At 34.5% G+C, this 17,728-nt stretch overlaps 2 protein-coding genes and 1 long non-coding RNA gene across 5 annotated transcripts; 1 reads left to right on the top strand and 2 right to left on the bottom strand.

The window, feature by feature from the left end:
* Positions 1-2,203: 2,203 nt before the first annotated feature.
* Positions 2,204-3,374, bottom strand: LOC108829194 (probable carboxylesterase 5). The gene has a single exon (XM_018602890.2). It carries the CDS (start codon positions 3,289-3,291, stop codon positions 2,320-2,322), a length of 972 nt encoding a protein of 323 aa, XP_018458392.1. The 5' UTR covers positions 3,292-3,374; the 3' UTR covers positions 2,204-2,319.
* Positions 3,375-9,472: 6,098 nt separating this feature from the next.
* Positions 9,473-11,850, bottom strand: LOC130496139 (uncharacterized). Of its 3 annotated transcripts, none has more exons than XR_008935195.1 (2): positions 11,677-11,850; positions 9,473-10,303 (listed from the first exon to the last, which is right to left on the bottom strand). XR_008935195.1 is itself a non-coding variant. In XM_056987959.1 (2 exons), exons 1-2 carry the CDS (start codon positions 11,558-11,560, stop codon positions 9,614-9,616), a joined length of 705 nt encoding a protein of 234 aa, XP_056843939.1. In that variant the 5' UTR covers positions 11,561-11,670; the 3' UTR covers positions 9,473-9,613. The 3 variants fall into 3 exon arrangements, 1 of the variants encoding a protein (XP_056843939.1); XR_008935194.1 differs by lacking the exon at positions 11,677-11,850 and adding an exon at positions 11,081-11,537; XM_056987959.1 differs by lacking the exon at positions 11,677-11,850 and adding an exon at positions 11,546-11,670.
* Positions 10,184-11,484, top strand: LOC130496143 (uncharacterized). Its single transcript, XR_008935196.1, has 2 exons — positions 10,184-10,324; positions 10,707-11,484. It is a non-coding gene; the product is annotated as an uncharacterized LOC130496143 (long non-coding RNA).
* Positions 11,851-17,728: the final 5,878 nt, after the last annotated feature.

Here is a 17,728-nt window from a genome sequence, read left to right as displayed (position 1 = left end):
TTAATTCTTTGCTCACTTATGAATATTCAGCAAAATCACCCCTTTCTAAACACTTTCTGTTATATAACAATTTAGAAAGTTTTCACTTAAATGATAAAACCTTTATCTAACAATAGAACGAAACTAATGTTCTATATTTTATGGAGTCAAAGGCAAATTCATTGGAAAACATTATTTCCACAAAAAAAATTACTTTCATATAAAATAATGTACTATATTTTATATTTTAAATATTATTAAATGTAACAAATTATATATTTATTTTTCAAATTAAAACTAGATTAAAATTTAATTGCAAAGTATATTTTTAATAGATAAAATTGATGATTGCAGAAGAATTTGAGAATTTAATGCGATCTACTCTATTAAAATAGAGTCCTAATTGAATTTACCATGGCATAATTTTTTTGGGCCTATTCCACAAGTTGGGACTAAAAACATGCGCTTCATATTTTTTAAAAATGGTTATGACTTATATACTTAAATTAAACCGACCTCATTAAACTACTGTTTCAGTTAACTTAAATATAAACCCAGTTAACCGAATATAATCGTTCATAATATAAACTTTAGAAGAAAATAATTCGGTCAGCCAAAATATAAACCGAATAGAATACTTTCTGTTATGGAATACAATTGAATAATATAAACTTTAGAATCTCTTCTACTAATCAGTTTATCTTCTTTGCTTAAAGAATGGCTTGACTACTGAAAATAATTGGACATATGATCGTTTGCTTGCTTCTGTTCAGTTCAGGAACTGTACCTGCAACAAACCATAATCAGTTCAATTCTTATTTGTCCCAGTTTCATCAGACTCCACCATTATAAGTTTATAACAATCTCTATACTTATATTTGTTTGAGTAATAAACACGTACATTTGTTTGTGTATGTCATAAAACTTTGCGTAAATATAGCGTTGTGTTAATATGCCTAAAGAATTTATTTAGTTTGTTTCTCTATGTTATACAATTTATTGTTTATCACTGAAAATTTTAGATCAGAGTCTACCATGTGTAACTATCATATAGGATATACTCCCTTTTTAATTCCTCACTGAGTTATTAAGTTACACAATTATTGTGATCAAACATGACGCTATATGACAAGAGCATTAGCTCGAGTAAGAAAATGTCATAAGTGAAACAAAACACATCACGAGCAACTAAGGAACACATGACACTACAAATTGCTTCAACCATTTTATTTCATCCTATATTTAATTTAGTGAAACCCATTTAAATCTAAGCAATTTCATCGATCTAAAACAACTTATTTCTAAATCATTATACAGAATGTATTGCATGGAAAAGAATCATATTTTGTTTGAGAATATAAGAAAATTATTTTAACTTAATCTGCCAATCTGTTTGAAAAAAGCAATTTTTTAAAAAAATATCCATTAATAGATCCTAATAGAATCTAATCTTTTGTACAATTGAGTCTGAGTACCGTTTTTCCATGGTTATATTTTTTGTATAACCCTAATATTATTGAATATAAGTTAAAATAAATAACTTTGTATAAAGTAGATTAAAATGTGCATTTTAAACAAAATTTAACCATTCTATGTAGAAAACTAATAGGACAGATATTACAATCAATAACCAAACTAAACCAACCAATTAGTTAGACACCTCCAATGAGAGATATTCATAAGGTTTCTAAGCATTAAAAGAAAATACAAATTAGAAGGAAAATAAGAAAAAGCACAAAATTTTCTTAATTTAGGCAGTTTTAGATACTCACATAAAACTCTCTTGCCACGTTTTTACTTTTAAATGGCTACATTCACCAAAATTATTAAAACATAAATTCAGTAATTCAATAACATTAAAATATATATATTAAATTTTAGTGAAACCCCAAAAATAAGAGACTAACCGTTGAGATTTCTCTTACAGATAAGGAAACCTATTCTATTAAATTAGGAATATGATTTATTGATATATGCTAAGTCCAATTATTTTAATATAATTATTAAAATATCTGTCTAATAATCTAAAAAATATTAAAAAAAATAAATATGATTAAAACACAAATACAAAGACTAAATTTCTATAAAAATGTAAAATAGAAAATATACCGCCCTTTAAAGGGCGGATCAGAATCTAGTTTCAAATTAAAACTAGATTAAAATTTAATTGCAAAGTATATTTCTAATAATTTCGAAGCATTGATCGAAACAAAAGAATTCGAAGCATTCTCAAGCAAAATCTGTGTAATTTATTTTGTGTAAACATAATGACATAACCAAATCAAATCAAAAGAGGTACATCAAATTCAAATGTATAATATTATCATCATCAAAGAACATTCACATAACATCACTACTCGAACCGGTAATAAACTCTACAAACTTATCGAAGAATTTCAAAGCACTCTCAGAGTTAGGGTTCTGGAGATGGAACACATGTCCTTCCTCTTCCTCCACAACCACCTCCACATCCCCTCTCCACCCACTCCTCTCCAGCTTCCCCGCGTAACCCAACCCTTGCCTCACGAACACATCTTTCCCCGCCACCGCAACCAAAACCTTCTCGCATCCCAACCCGGAAAAATCCGAGCCGGATCCGACCACGTTGAACAACGGATCATCCGTCCCGTTCACGCTGTTCGGACTCGCGATCTTCTCCCAAACCTCCGCGATCCCGCTTCTCGTCTCCGCGTCTTGCACGTCGTCCTCGTCCACAGGATCCGTCCCCCAGAAAGCTGGATGAACGATCGCCACACCTTTGATTCTAGGGCTAATCTTCTCCTTGCCTGCCCTCATGGCCATGTGGTGAGACATGTTGGCTCCGGCGCTGTCTCCCCCGATGAACACTCTGTCGAAATCTGCGTATTCGTTGATCCATTCGTCAGGACCAGATCCATCGGAATGAGAGAAGATCCACTCAATCGCCGACCACGAATCCTCGTACGCCGCCGGGATCGGATGCTCCGGCGCGCGGCGGTACTGGATCGAGACGGCGAGGCAGTTAGCGGATTTGACGAGTTCGGTGACGTAGTTGTGGTAGAGCGGGGAGAAAGGTGACTCGATGATCCAGGCTCCGCCGTGGATGTAGATTAGCAGAGGGAGTTTGTTGTTGCCGTCGTCGGTGGATTTGTGTGGGAGGAAGAGACGGACGGAGAGGTTATGTTCCGAGGAGTATACGACGTCCTTTGAGACGACGTCGTTTGCTGGGTCTAGTGAAGGAGGGATGATTTCGGTTCCTGTGAGACGCTCGACGCGACCGTCTTTGTAAATACGACCGAAGGGAAGGAACTCTGAGACGATTTCAGTTTCCATTTGGGTTTTGGAATGCGAACGAAAACGAAAGATGGAAGAGAGTGGTTGGTGTCTTTGTGACTTGGTGGGGGATATTATATTATACTATAGAGATATTTATATAATTTTTAAAATGAGACAAAAATCTATGTTTCTTTATTATAGATACGAACACGTAGCATTGACACTGGGACACGTAACCTTTTCTTCTATTCTTTTTTATTTTTATTTAATTTAGTCTAAAAATGGTAATAAAGAAAGATTTTTTTTTGTCAACAATAAAGAAAGTATTGAATTGATTGTTTTGGAGGTTTATATTTATTTGTTTCCAACAGCTTTTATGGGCAGATATTTGGAAGTTTTATATTTCATTTGTTTCCACCAGCTTATATGGGCAGATACTGGGAGTACCTTCAAAGCAACCAATTCTTTTTTTTTTGAACAAAAAAGGGTTAAACCCGGGTCACTATTGGAACCAGACCTAACCCCCGGGGGAGTCGCAAGCCCGTGGATGGACTCCTTCTCCTGGGCATTCAAATGGGTCCTAAAGCATGGACCCATATCCGCGTTAGGTGAACAGAACAATGTGACTTAGTTTCGCATAGCAGGAGGATCGAACCTGAAACGTGTTGGCGTCCCAGGCCCGTCCACTGCCACTTGACCACAAGGCCCGTTCAAGCAACCAATTCTTGTTTGTTGTATACTTTTATAGTATTCAATTCTTCTGGATTTTACAAAGATAGTGAAGCAGATACGTCTCTCTCTGGTGTCGACTGATAGACAAGTCAAAAAGCATTGCTAAGAAGTATTTTTCTACGAATTATAAATATCGTAATGCTCCACAATAGTCGTCTACATGAGCAGAGTAGTTAGACCACCTCTAATGGGGGTTTTCTCAATTGGAATTCTTAGTATATGTATTTTTTATATATATATATATATATATATATTATATGCTTATTGATTACGCTTAATACTTTTTAATACAGTTCAGTGAATGTGGATGGGTATAGCTAGATTGCACAGAGAAGACACAACTTATGAAGATAAAAAATGTCATCCGAAGAAAAACGGTTTTGCATTCAGAGGTGGAAGCGCTCAAATGGGCGATGAAAAATATGCTTCAGCATCCGACATACCAAAGCTTTAGAACAGACTGTAAAAATTTGATTGCAATGGTCAGGGAACCCAATGCTTGGCCAAGCTTTGCAACAAAATTAGAGAGGAGAGATACTCTCAAGATATGCTTCTTAGAGTTCAAGATTACTCCATATCCCACGAGCTCAAACAAGATTTCAGATTTCCTAGCTAGAAATGTTAGATCTTTTCATAGGGTTTTTTTTATTTTATTGGTTGTTCTATTCCGGTCTCGTTATCCAAACCACCTCAAACCTGTGTAATAGAATAGCCTTTCGACATAAAAAAAAAATATTTTTTAATACTTATTGATTCTTAATACTTTTTAAAAAACTTTATCCATGGGGTTCTACAAAATTTGTGAACACCACAATTACTTAGATATATATATATATATATATATATATATATATATATAACACATATATTAAGAATTCCAATGGGACGAACCCCATTAGAGGTGCTCTTATTTTCTGAGTTTTAAAACCCTTTATAACTGACCTTCAAAGTTTCACATTACTGCAAGGATATAACCAGATTTAATTGACATGTGATCTACGATCCACAGGGAGCAGGTTAACATTTTACATCCAGATTTAATTGAAATGTTATATACTCCATTGAGAGAGCAAGTTAACTGAATATAACAGAGTAATAATCTATATAAGTAGAGCTTTGACAAAAAAATCGATAATTAGCTTGTTTGTGTTTCAATTCTCATCATATGATGCATACATTTGTTTTTGTGAACTAGGTGGTTTTCCCGTGCTCATGCACGGATATAAATATTTATAAAATAAATATACTATAATAATTGATTGCTATATAATTTAATTTTAAATTAATTTATAATTTTTATGCATAATTTATATGAATAATATTACATTATTTTAATTAGACATATGATTTTAGATATGTTATATCTAGTCGATTTTGTTTACAGTCGATTTAGTTATCACTTAGATATATTGGATTGCATTTATTTCTCTAAATTCAACTATAATTTTTTTTATTCTAAATATAAATAAAGTTTTTATTAATTTTCTTATTTGTATTTAAGTTGGTTGTTGTCTTCCTTAATTTTAATATAATCGATTATTTTATAGATATAAGATTCATTAGTCGAGTCACTCATATTGTGAATATATTGAGTTACATATATTCTTTCAGATTCAGACTTAAATATATTTATTTTTGTTTTTATGATTTACGTGGTCGGACTAATAAAATTAAGTATCGAGGTTCTGTTTAGCAAAAATCCAATTGATAATTAATATATAATATTTATATATATAATTAAGTTACATAAAATTAATTTTATTTATAGTTTAAATTTGCCTGTATGATCATAATATTTATCAAATTATATTTTCAATGATCAATAGGAAGTTACATACATAAGTAACTGATACATTTTTGGAAGCTCATCAACACATATCAATATTTACAGTAATTAAAATATTTTATAAATTTTAAATAATTTTATGTCTTAGATTTATTGAAAGGTAAACTAAAGTTTATTCTAAATAATCTTAAAATGAGAATTTATATTTACTTTGGTATTTTGATTATGGTTATATTAAACTCCCCATATATAAAAACAAAAAAAAATTAAAAGCAAATTTAATATTATGAAACATATAATTGTAATAATGAAAATTTAATATATCTACCTCGTTAAAGTATATAGTGTAATGTTATTTAAAATATTTTATAATTATTTGATCAAAATATGTTTATTGTTAAAATTATAGTTTTTAATATATCTTAACAATAATCAGTAAGAATTGTGATTATATGTGAGAAATCATATTATATAAGTAAAATATAATTTATAGATATTTTTATGTAATTGAAATATATTAAAGTCAGCTAAATATATGAAAAATAAATAAAACATTTCAATAATACTAATTATAAACTATTTTTAGTCAATTAAACATATATCAGTTTATGTTACTTAACTATTTTATATAATCATCTAAGAAATTAGATAGATATATCAAAATATTTCTATTACTTTGAAAATATATATTTTGTATTGTTTAAAATTATGTTTGAAAATAAATAATATTTCTTAATCTAATATCAAAATTATCTTTCTGAAATTTGTTTTTATGAAATCACATTATATACAAATATATTTTATTCATCTTAGAAACAATAGATATAAAGCAAGTATTTTATTACTTTAAAAGTATATTTTATGTTATTTAAAAATATTTTTAAAATAGAATATTAGTATCTTGTGAAATTTCCTTTTTAATGAAATCATATTATATATAAATATATTTTCGTTTTTAAATTAAATTTTTAATATTTATAATGTTTCCTTTTTTTAATATATATGTTATATGGAAAATTGTTTAAAAAGAAATTAAATAAAAAAGGTATTTAAATGTAATAGTTTAATTCATTAAAGGTATCAATGTAATCAACCATCGTGAGAATTAACGTGAGCGCGACACATAGGAAACTGGTTTCTCAAATAATATTTTATTACTTTAAAAGTATATTTTATGTTATTTAAAAATATTTTTAAAATAGAATATTAGTATCTTGTGAAATTACCTTTTTAATGAAATCATATTATATATAAATATATTTTCGTTTTTAAATTCAATTTTTAATATTTATAATGTTTCCTTTTTTTAATATATATGTTATATGGAAAATTGTTTAAAAAGAAATTAAATAAAAAAGGTATTTAAATGTAATAGTTTAATTCATTAAGGGTATCAATGTAATCAACCATCGTGAGAATTAACGTGAGCGCGACACATAGGAAACTGACTTCTCAAATAATATTATAGAGATATCTATCTATACCATTATTTATATGAAGTGATTTTGCTTACTTGTCATGTTCTCCGTGATTTTAGGTAATTTTGCTTATTTGTCATGTTTTCCATAATTTTAGGTTCATTTATCATATTTTCTATAATTTTAGATAACTTTGATTATATATTACGTTTTTAATAATTCAAGTCAATTTTGCTTATTTATCATGTTCTTAGTACTTTTGACCATAATGAGTCATCAATTTAAACATGTACTATTATTTGAAACTTTATTAAATAAGTATTTTGAGAAGTAAATTTAATTATTTGTCCTATTTTGCATAATTTGTCATATTCTTCAAGATTTTAAGCTGAATCTTTAGTTTCAATAAATAATTTTAATTAAACTGACTAAATTTTTGATATCTTTAATGAATAATTATATTATTCATTATTTACCTGATTACAAATTAATATTATAAAAAATATTCTCAGAAAAGAAATAGAAAAATGTTTGAAAAAGGAAAAGATAATTCCATATATTTACTTTGTGTTTATTTGCATCTTTTTCTTATTTGTTAATTTTTTAATTAGTATTATATATACACTAATAATGATTAGATTCATCGTTATACTAATATATTAAAAATATTTTTATAAAAGATAAGAGAAAATTATTTATATTTTTGTAAAAGTAATATATGTCATGGGATATATATTTCTTGAAAAAAATTTATTAACAAGATATATAAGCAATAGTTGATTAATATAGTATGTAAAGTTAGATTTGGTTTCACATTCTTGTGCTTTTGATTTATTTTGAGATTTTGTAGGTTTTGATAACTCCAAAAAATTGGTTTAATAACATCACTTTATATTAATAATTCTATATTTTTATTTAATTAGATAACTGTTTATAAATTAATATAATAAAAGTTGATTAAAGATAAAAACATATTTTAAAATAAAAATATTGATGTTGTTATCCAAAATAATATTTTAATCAATAAAAGTTAAAAAAAATCAAGAAAATAAAAGATTCATAAAATAGTACTCTCTCCGTTTCTAAAATATTCATATTCTTGAATTTTCACACTTATTAAGAAACACACAAAATTTTACCAATAAATTTATTATTTTCTGTGTTTAGCATTACATATGATTTTTAACCATTCAAAATTCAGTAAACACGATTAATGTTTTTGAAGTTTGCAATTTATTTTTATTACATATATTGAAAATGTAAAATATGAATCTTTAGAAATAATTATTTTCTAAAACACAGATCTTTTAGAAACGGAGAAAATATAATTTTTAATAGTACACTTATTAATAAATATCTATAAATGAATTATGCCCGCAAGTGCGGGCAAAACACCTAGTTATTTGTGTAATTTATGCTAGGACTTAGCGTTCGGATCTATTCGGGTTTTGGATTTTCGGAGTCAAAGATTTCAGCCTCATTCGGGTAATTTCTAAATTTAGGTTTGGGTTCGGTTTAGATCTTTACCAATTCAGTTCGGATTCAAATAATCCATTTAAATTATTTTAAAATTCATTATATATTTTATTTTTTTTAAAGTCTATAAACAAAATAAAATATTATATATAAATTGAATAACATCTGTCAAAATACTTAAACTTAATATATGGATTTTGATTGAATATTTGGATAGAGAATGAACAGATATTTTTAGTATTTTTGGTGTTTGAGCATACTATAGCTATTTTAAACATTTAGTTTTAACTGTTTGTATGTATTGATAAGTATTTTGGAAAATTTAAATGTATATTAAATATTTTGGATGTTTTTCTAAAAGTAATTAATATATTTAGATTTATAAATCTATTTCGGATACATTCCGGTACCGAAAATATTTCGGCTTTTAAATACCAAAATTTTGAATTCATTCATATATTTAAATAATTTTAGTTTGGATTCAGTACTATTTCTGATCGGGTTTGGTTCGGTTCTTTGGATTCGAATTTTTTTTGTCAATATTCAATGGTTGCCTTTATTTTTTACTCTGCAATATAGTACGTCAAAAATAGATAAGGTTTTTGCTCCAATGTTATCTCTATTTTCTACTCTTTGCTAATATGGGTAGATTTTTGGAAGTTTATATTTATTCGTTTCCAACAGCTAATATGGGCAGATACTGCCTACTGGAGTACTTTCAAAGCAACCAAATCTTGTTTGTTTTATACTTTTATAGTATTCAATTCTTCTGGATTATCAAAGATAGCAAACAGATGCATCTCTCTCGGGTCTTGACTAACAGACAAGTCAAAAAGTATTGCTAAAGATTATATGTCTACGAATTATGTTACTTGGCAGAACCCTTGTCGTCGGATAGTGTATTATGTGGAGTATATACAATGGAATTATTAGGGCATTTGTACAATATATGGAAAGTTCATTATTCCTAATTTGTCACTTTCCCTCGGTCGAAGGTCTTTGCTTCTTTGGACACGCGTAGATTTATACTGGATTTAAAATCCAAGACGATAAGTGAGTGGAGACCTTTTGTAAATATCAACGTACTGACTGAGTTTGTTGTTGCTGGCAGGAACTTAGACGCAAAGAAGTTTTGAATCGCAGTGATTACTTCCCCTCCTACTACTTCCCAAGAAGCTTTGAAGAATCTTGATGTTAGTCCATCAGGCTCCGGAGCCTTGCTGGGATTTAGCTTGAACATACAGGACCTTATCTCATCTGGAGAAGGGATCGAGATCATCTGCTGCAAGTGCTCCATCGGGAAAGTGAAGTCCGTCAGCTCAAGGAACCAGGCTGAAGAAGAGTAAGTAGAGGGCGGCTGGTATATGACTGGCGCAAACACAGACTGGAAGTGATCAACAGCATGGGAGCTCATCAGAAGTGGGTCTGTTATCCAAGTGTCTGTGGCAGTAAGGAAAGCTCTGATTGCGTTGTAGCTGGCTCTTGTTTGGCAGATGCGGAGGAAGTATGCCGTGTTCAAGTCACCCTCTCGGAGCCAGGTAATTCTAGACTTTTGTCGAAAGAACATCTCCTCAATCTCACGAAGGAAAGACCACTTTTGATGGAGTTCCTTTTCAGCACGAAACGAGTCTTGGCATGGATCCTGAAGAGCTTGTACCTGCGCACGTTGTAACAAACTGTAAGTTTCACTCATTCTCTCTTGAATTTTAGAATAAAATTCTTTGTTTAGTCTCTTAAGATCTCTCTTTATAAGCTTTAGTTTCCAGCAAAGCTGAGCAATTATTTGACACTGATTTCCGGCCTGAATCCATGCATCTAGTATTAGCTGAGCGAACATTGGGTGTTTGGTAAGGTAGTTTGGGAATTTAAAGGGTTGGGTTCCAGCTGTGGGGAGGGTAAAGGCTAGGTCTATGATACAGGGTGAATGGTCAGAAAAGGACGGGGGAAGGAAAGTGGCTAGGGTGTGAGGGAAAGATGAAATGGTTTGGGCGTTAACTAGCAATCTGTCAAGCTTCTTGGCAATAGGAGAGTCAGGCTGACTGTTTTTCCATGTATGGCAGGGACCAATATAGCGGAGATCGAAGACACCCAGTTGTAGGAGACAGTCTTGCAGTTGGTACATCAGGGAGTCATGCACAGAGACAGTGGGACTAGAATGCTCATACGGGTGAATATTCTGATTGAGATCTCCTCCAATGATCCAGTTACAGTTGTCCAAATCAAACCGAGACTGCAGTTGAATCAGCTCTGCACATAGGTCAGTTCTTTCATCACTAAGGTTCGAAGCATAGTGACTGGCTAGCTGAAGCATAGGTCAGTTCTTTCATCACTAAGGTTCGAAGCATAGTCTCTGATATAGTTGCCACCAGGTTAGAAATTCAACCTCAAAGTGACTGGCTAGCTACTCTAAATCAGATGACAGCGCTCAACTTACCAAAGCATCACCGTAAGCTGGTTCTGATGGCTTGGCAGGCGACTCTATACTGGCTTTGGAATGAGAGGAACAATCGAATGCATGCAAACGTCTTCCGTCCGGTTGATTCAATCTTCAAACTGATTGATCGGCAACTGATCAACAAGGTGCAGAGCTTCAGAGAATCAAACCCCTTACTTTCCTCAAGGATGATGCAGACTTGGCTACTATTATCTTGATCTGAGCATCGCCTTCTTGCTCCTCCATCAGCGACTCTCGTCTTCTCCGCTAGAGACCTTTTGGCTACTGAAATATTACTTGGGCTGGGCTACTTTTTCTATTTTCATCTGGGCTTTGATGGGCTCTGAAAATTAGGTTCTTTGTGTGATTCTAACTGGGCTAATTTCTATAAAAGTTTTGGGTCTTTTGCGAACTTATATTAAGGAAGCTTTTTACAAAAAAAAAAGAAAAAAAAAAGGTACTGACTTGATGATGATACATGAAGGACTCGAACGTGGCATGTGGCAATGTGTTCGGGAACGAAATATATGTCTATCTAGACATGCTTCGTGTATTGGTGTTAGAACTGTATTTATGGAGAGATGAACGGTATTTACATTGTCGTTGGTGACTATTGTTGCGGTAGTCAAGGACTCAAGGGGCAGTGTAATTCGTAATTCGAGTAACAAGTTCCTTATTCATGTGACTAAGAGACAACATCTGCGACGTCTGTACTCTGTTTCTGCGTGCAAGATTATGTGTTAGCGTTTGGGACATCAAGAGAATTAAGTTATCACCATGGAATATGCAGTGTCCAGATGAGCGTTTTTAGTGTTGGGCAGCCTACCCAGTTGGTGTCAGAGTAAGCTGTGAGGGTTTGAGATGTGTTTAGTGCGAGTTTTAGGCCGTGTTTAATTGTTCCTTAGAGATAGCGCTTCAAGGCATTCTGTGAATTGGTGGGCCTCAATTCTCTTCTGTGGCCCAAACTCCTAATACCTGCAACAAAGTGAAGACATTATTATTTCCATTTATGATAAAGTCGGTCAAAGATTTATACGAAGCATAAAGCAATAAGGAAACTCTATCATAAGTCTTATGATAATAGGAAAAGCCTGGTAGTATAAATAGGGACCTAAGCCATTGTTAGTCATTACGATTTTTTCACAGCAATAGAGAGAGACATTAGTCAAGAGTTAAAGTCTTTTGTCTTAGAGGTCTAAGCTTTCTATTGTAAACAAAGAGTTTGGTTTTACATTCTAATAAAGAGAATAAGTTTTGGTTACTTTCTTATTCTAAAGTTCTTAAAGCACAAGAAGGTTAAATCCTTACAAGTGGTATCAGAGCATTCAGGTTTGAGTGCAAAGGTGCTTTAAAGAATGGCTAAACCAAAGATCGAGAGGATCGATATCGATCGGTTCGATGGAACAGGAGATTTTCTGCTATGGAAGGTTCGGATGATGGCTCACTTTGGTGTCCTAGGGCTAAAGGATATCCTAACAGATGAGACGCTTCTAATGGATTCACCAGTCAACAAGGTAGAAAGAGATGATACCTTAAAAGAGACGGAGAAGAAAGAAGCAGAAGTGGTTCCGACCATTGATCCCGTTAAGCTCGGGAAATCAGAGAAAGCAAAAGATCTCATTGTTATAAATGTAGGAAACCAAGTCTTGAGGAAGATCAGTCACTGCGATACAGCTGCTGCAATGTGGACAGCTCTCAACACGTTGTACACGGAGACGTCCCTGCCGAATCGTATTTACCTGCAACACAAATTTTACACTTTCAAGATGAACGATTCAAAGACTATTGATGCAAACGTTGATGACTTCCTAAAGCTAGTAGCAGATTTAAATAACTTGAGCGTAGAGGTTGATGAAGAAGTTCAAGCTATACTACTACTAAACTCAATGCCTCAGCGATATGATCAACTCAAAGAGACCCTCAAGTACGGGCGAGACACTCTCAAGATCAACGAAGTAACCGGGGCTGCACGATCTAAGGAGAGAGAGCTATTGGAAAGTGGTAAACTCTCTAAGTCTCAGGATGAGGGTTTATATGTTGAGGATAGAGGAAGGACATCAAACCGATCAAACAAAGGAGGCAACAAGTATGGGAAAGGAAGATCTCAAAGCAGACACGGGAGATCTAGGTCCCGACCGAAGTATGACAAGAACAACAAGGGCTGTTTCATCTGCGGAAAAGAGGGACATTGGAAGAGAGAATGTCCAGACAGGAGGTCCAATAAATCCGCCAACATTGCAGAAGAGCCGAAACAACCATTAGTGCTAACGGTTAGTACTAAGGATTCCAAAGAGGAATGGGTAATGGACTCCGGATGTTCTTTTCATATCACACCAAACAAAGATGTGTTGTTTGACCTAAAAGAATTCGAAGGAGGGAGAGTTCTAATGGCTAACAACACCCACTGTGATGTAAAAGGGATTGGCAAGATCAGGATCGTGAGACCCGATGGAACCGTGGTGGTTCTCACGGATGTGAGGTACATGCCGAATATGAGCCGGAATTTGATATCTTACGGGATGCTCGAACGATCAGGATGTCAATACGAAGGGAAAGATTTTATGATCAGGTTCTACAAGGACGGGAAGGAGGTCATATCAGGAAAGTTCAACGAAGGTCTTTATTATCTACAAGGGACAGTATCTAAAGGAGAAGCTAACGTATCAAGGGCAGAAATAGACAAGACAACTATATGGCATTCGAGATTATGCCATATGAGTTTAAAGAATCTGAATGTGCTGGTAGAGAAGGGATATGTACCGAAGAAGGAAGTGGATAAGCTTGTGTTCTGTGATACATGTGTCCTGGGAAAATCACACAAGCAAAGCTTTCCCGCTGCGAAGCATACCACTAAAGAAATTCTCGAGTACATACATTCAGATTTATGGGGAGCTCCATCAACTCCAGAAAGCCTAGCAAGATGCAAGTACTTCATTAGCTTCATAGATGATTACTCACGGAAAGTCTGGATTTATTTTCTTAAGACTAAAGATGAAGCCTTCAGCAAATTCAAGGAATGGAAAGAAGCTGTAGAAAATCAAACCAGGAAGAAAATAAAGTGTCTACGAACAGATAATGGTCTTGAGTTTTGCAATCAGCAATTTGATAAACTTTGCAAAGACTCGGGAATCAAGAGACACAAGACTTGTTCGTATACTCCACAACAAAACGGGGTTGCGGAGCGGATGAACAGAACAATCATGGACAAAGTTCGGTGCATGCTCGTGGAGACAGGATTAGGGCAAGAGTTTTGGGCCGAAGCCGCGTCAACGGCCGCATATGTGATCAATCGATCTCCAAACTCTGCGATTGATTACGAGCTACCCGAAGAACGATGGACAGGTACTAAGTGTGACTTAAGTAACCTGAGAAGGTTCGGGTGCTCCGCGTTTGTTCATAAGGTTCAAGATAAAACAAGTCCAAGGGCCATAAAAGGAGTATTTGTGGGATACCCATTCGGTATTAAAGGTTACCGTGTTTGGATGCCAGAAACTGGTAAGTGCGACACCAGTAGGAACGTGGTATTTAACGAAGAAGAGTTATACAAGCACACAGAACACGCCAAGAAAGACACGGAAGTTGCGAGCATGGAGAATAAAAGAAAAGAAAACCGAACGAGAAGAGTGACGTTCAAAGAAGATTTGATAGAAGGCCCGTCTCCATCAAACGTTGACGACGAGGAGCAAACTGCTCAAGGTGGAGAACCTATTTTAAAGGAAACGTCTAATAGCTTAGAAGAAGCCGTGTCTAGTGAAGAAGATGAAAACGTTTCAGAAACAGAGACGAGTAGTGATGGTTACATGCTAGCAAGAGATCGAGTTCGAAGGCAAATAAAACCACCGTCAAGATTCGAAGACGAAGATTTCGTAGCTTACGCACTAGCAGCAGCAGATGAGATAGAAATAGAAGAGCCTAAGACTTTCGCTGAAGCTATGAAAGGCAAGAACCGAAAGCAGTGGAAGAATGGAGCAGATGAAGAGATGGATTCACTCCAACGAAACCGTACATGGAGCTTGATTGAGAAACCTGAGAATGCAAAAGTTATAGGATGCAAGTGGATTTGCAAGTTAAAACCAGGGATACCCGGAGTAGAAGAGCCAAGATATAAGATGAGATTGGTGGCTCAAGGTTTCTCACAACAGGAAGGAATTGATTACAACGAAGTGTTCTCTCCGGTGGTGAAACACGTATCAATTCGCATCATGCTCTCATTCGTGGTTAACAACGATTATGAACTCGAGCAGATGGACGTGAAGACGGCATTCTTACATGGTGATTTAGAAGAAAGGATTCTGATGAAGCAACCAGAAGGATATATTAAGAAAGGGGATGAAAATAAAGTGTGCTTACTTAAGAAATCCCTATATGGGCTAAAACAATCTCCAAGGAGATGGAACCATAGGTTTGATTGTTTTATGAAGTCTCAACAGTTTATAAGAAGCAAGGAGGATCCGTGCGTCTACATGAAGAATGTCAACACGGCACAAGCGGCATTCTTACTCCTATACGTTGATGACATGCTCATAGCTTCTGGAGATAAGCAAGAAATCAAGAACATAAAAGAGAGTTTGAGCAAGGAATTCGAGATGAAAGACATGGGAAAGGCATCGAGAATATTAGGAATGGATATCATAAGAGATAGAGAGAAGGGAATCCTAATATTATCACAGGAGGGCTATCTACGGAAAGTAGTAGAAACATTTGGAATGACAGATGCAAAGGCCGTAATTACACCAACTTCATCTCAGTTCAAACTAAGGAAACTAAAGCCAGAGCAGAAGGAAGAAGAAAGAAAAATCATGGAAGATATTCCATATTCAAGTGTCGTGGGGAGTATCATGTATGCAATGGTCGGTTCTCGACCGGACCTCGGTTTTGCAGTGGGATTAGTAAGCAGATATATGTCTGAACCGGGAAGAGAGCATTGGGAAGCTGCGAAGTGGGTTTTAAGATACCTAACAGGAGCTACAGGAAGGTGCCTAACGTTTACTAAAGGATCGAAGTTTAGTATCGAGGGGTTTTGTGATTCTGATTACGCAACAGACCTGGACAGAAGAAGGTCTGTTACAGGGTACGTGTTTCAAGTTTGGGGAAATACGGTAAGCTGGAGATCAGGGTTACAAGACGTGGTAGCTCTATCAACAACCGAAGCCGAGTACATGGCTCTAACCGCAGCTGCAAAAGAAGCTTTATGGCTAAGAAGACTATGCAAGGAACTCGGATTTGATCAGGAAAGTGTCAGGATAAATTGTGATTCACAAAGTGCTATAGCCCTAGCAAAGAATCATGTTCATCACGAGCGAACTAAGCATGTCGACACTAAGTATCATTTTATCAGAGATGTAGTCGAAGATGGCAGTGTTACTCTATCTAAGATCCATACTAGCAAGAACCCAGCAGACTTTCTAACTAAGGCCTTACCAGGGCAAAAGTTTGATCTCTGTTGTGAACTCCTCAAGATAGCCTAAGAGAACGGCACGGCAGGTAACTTCGTTATCGATACACCTCGCACAAGAAGAAGTAATAAGGTTAGAGCAAACAAATTACTTCTTATCGATAACAAGGAAGCTCAATAGTTACAAGGAAGTTACCTGCTAGGAAGATGCGAGGCAAGGAGTTCTAAGGCAAGGAGGTCTCAGCTTAAGGTGGAGTAAGCTGAGATAAACCAAAACAGGAAACAAGATGACTAAAGGCATATTAGGGAACGTCTTAAACTGCTAAAGTAAAAGCTGAAGGAAGACGAGTACCTCAAAATGATAACAAGGAGGCCCAATGGATCATCGGATAAGGTTAACGACACAGGGAATGTCTTAAACAGCTAAGTACAAAGCTGAAGGGAGACATGAGTCGTTGTCGCAGCGGAGGAGGCGCACACAGGTTTCGCCGGATAAGCTGAAAGAGGATCAGAACATTGAGGAGTTATCAACAGGATTTCACTATCTAAACAGGTTAAAGACAGGAGAATCAAGAGGACTACAACTCAAATTGAAGAATCAAAGAGAGCTAACCGAAAAAAAAAAAAAAACATTGGGACGTCAAATGTTCGGTGAAGTCGTCTCTTGTCTCGGACGGTATAAAGAGAAAAAAAAAAAATTTCTCTCACGGGGAAGGAGGAGTCGCGATCTTCTTTTCAAATACAAACTAGGTTCGGAGGGAGAGACGGAGTCGAAGAAACGGCGCAAAGGATTCAAGGAGGAGTTGAGTCGTGTGGGTAAGACGAAATGGAGGATCGAAGAACCTTGACAAAAGGATCGGTTCGATTAACGCCATCACCTCTCGGAATCGTCATCATCACAAGCGTCCGTCATCCATGGGAGAAGAAGAGACGTCTTTGGTGATATCGAAGAAGAAGAGGAAAGGTGGGCTGGAGAAATTGAAGCCCAAGGTGAAGTTTGTGAATTGGTGGGCCTCAATTCTCTTCTGTGGCCCAAACTCCTAATACCTGCAACAAAGTGAAGACATTATTATTTCCATTTATGATAAAGTCGGTCAAAGATTTATACGAAGCATAAAGCAATAAGGAAACTCTATCATAAGTCTTATGATAATAGGAAAAGCCTGGTAGTATAAATAGGGACCTAAGCCATTGTTAGTCATTACGATTTTTTCACAGCAATAGAGAGAGACATTAGTCAAGAGTTAAAGTCT

This window comes from Raphanus sativus, chromosome 1 (genome assembly GCF_000801105.2).
Source record: "Raphanus sativus cultivar WK10039 chromosome 1, ASM80110v3, whole genome shotgun sequence".
NCBI classification, from domain to species: Eukaryota; Viridiplantae; Streptophyta; class Magnoliopsida; order Brassicales; family Brassicaceae; genus Raphanus; species Raphanus sativus.
Note: the sequence above shows the minus strand (reverse complement) of the source record. Positions and strands in the feature narration are given on the sequence as shown.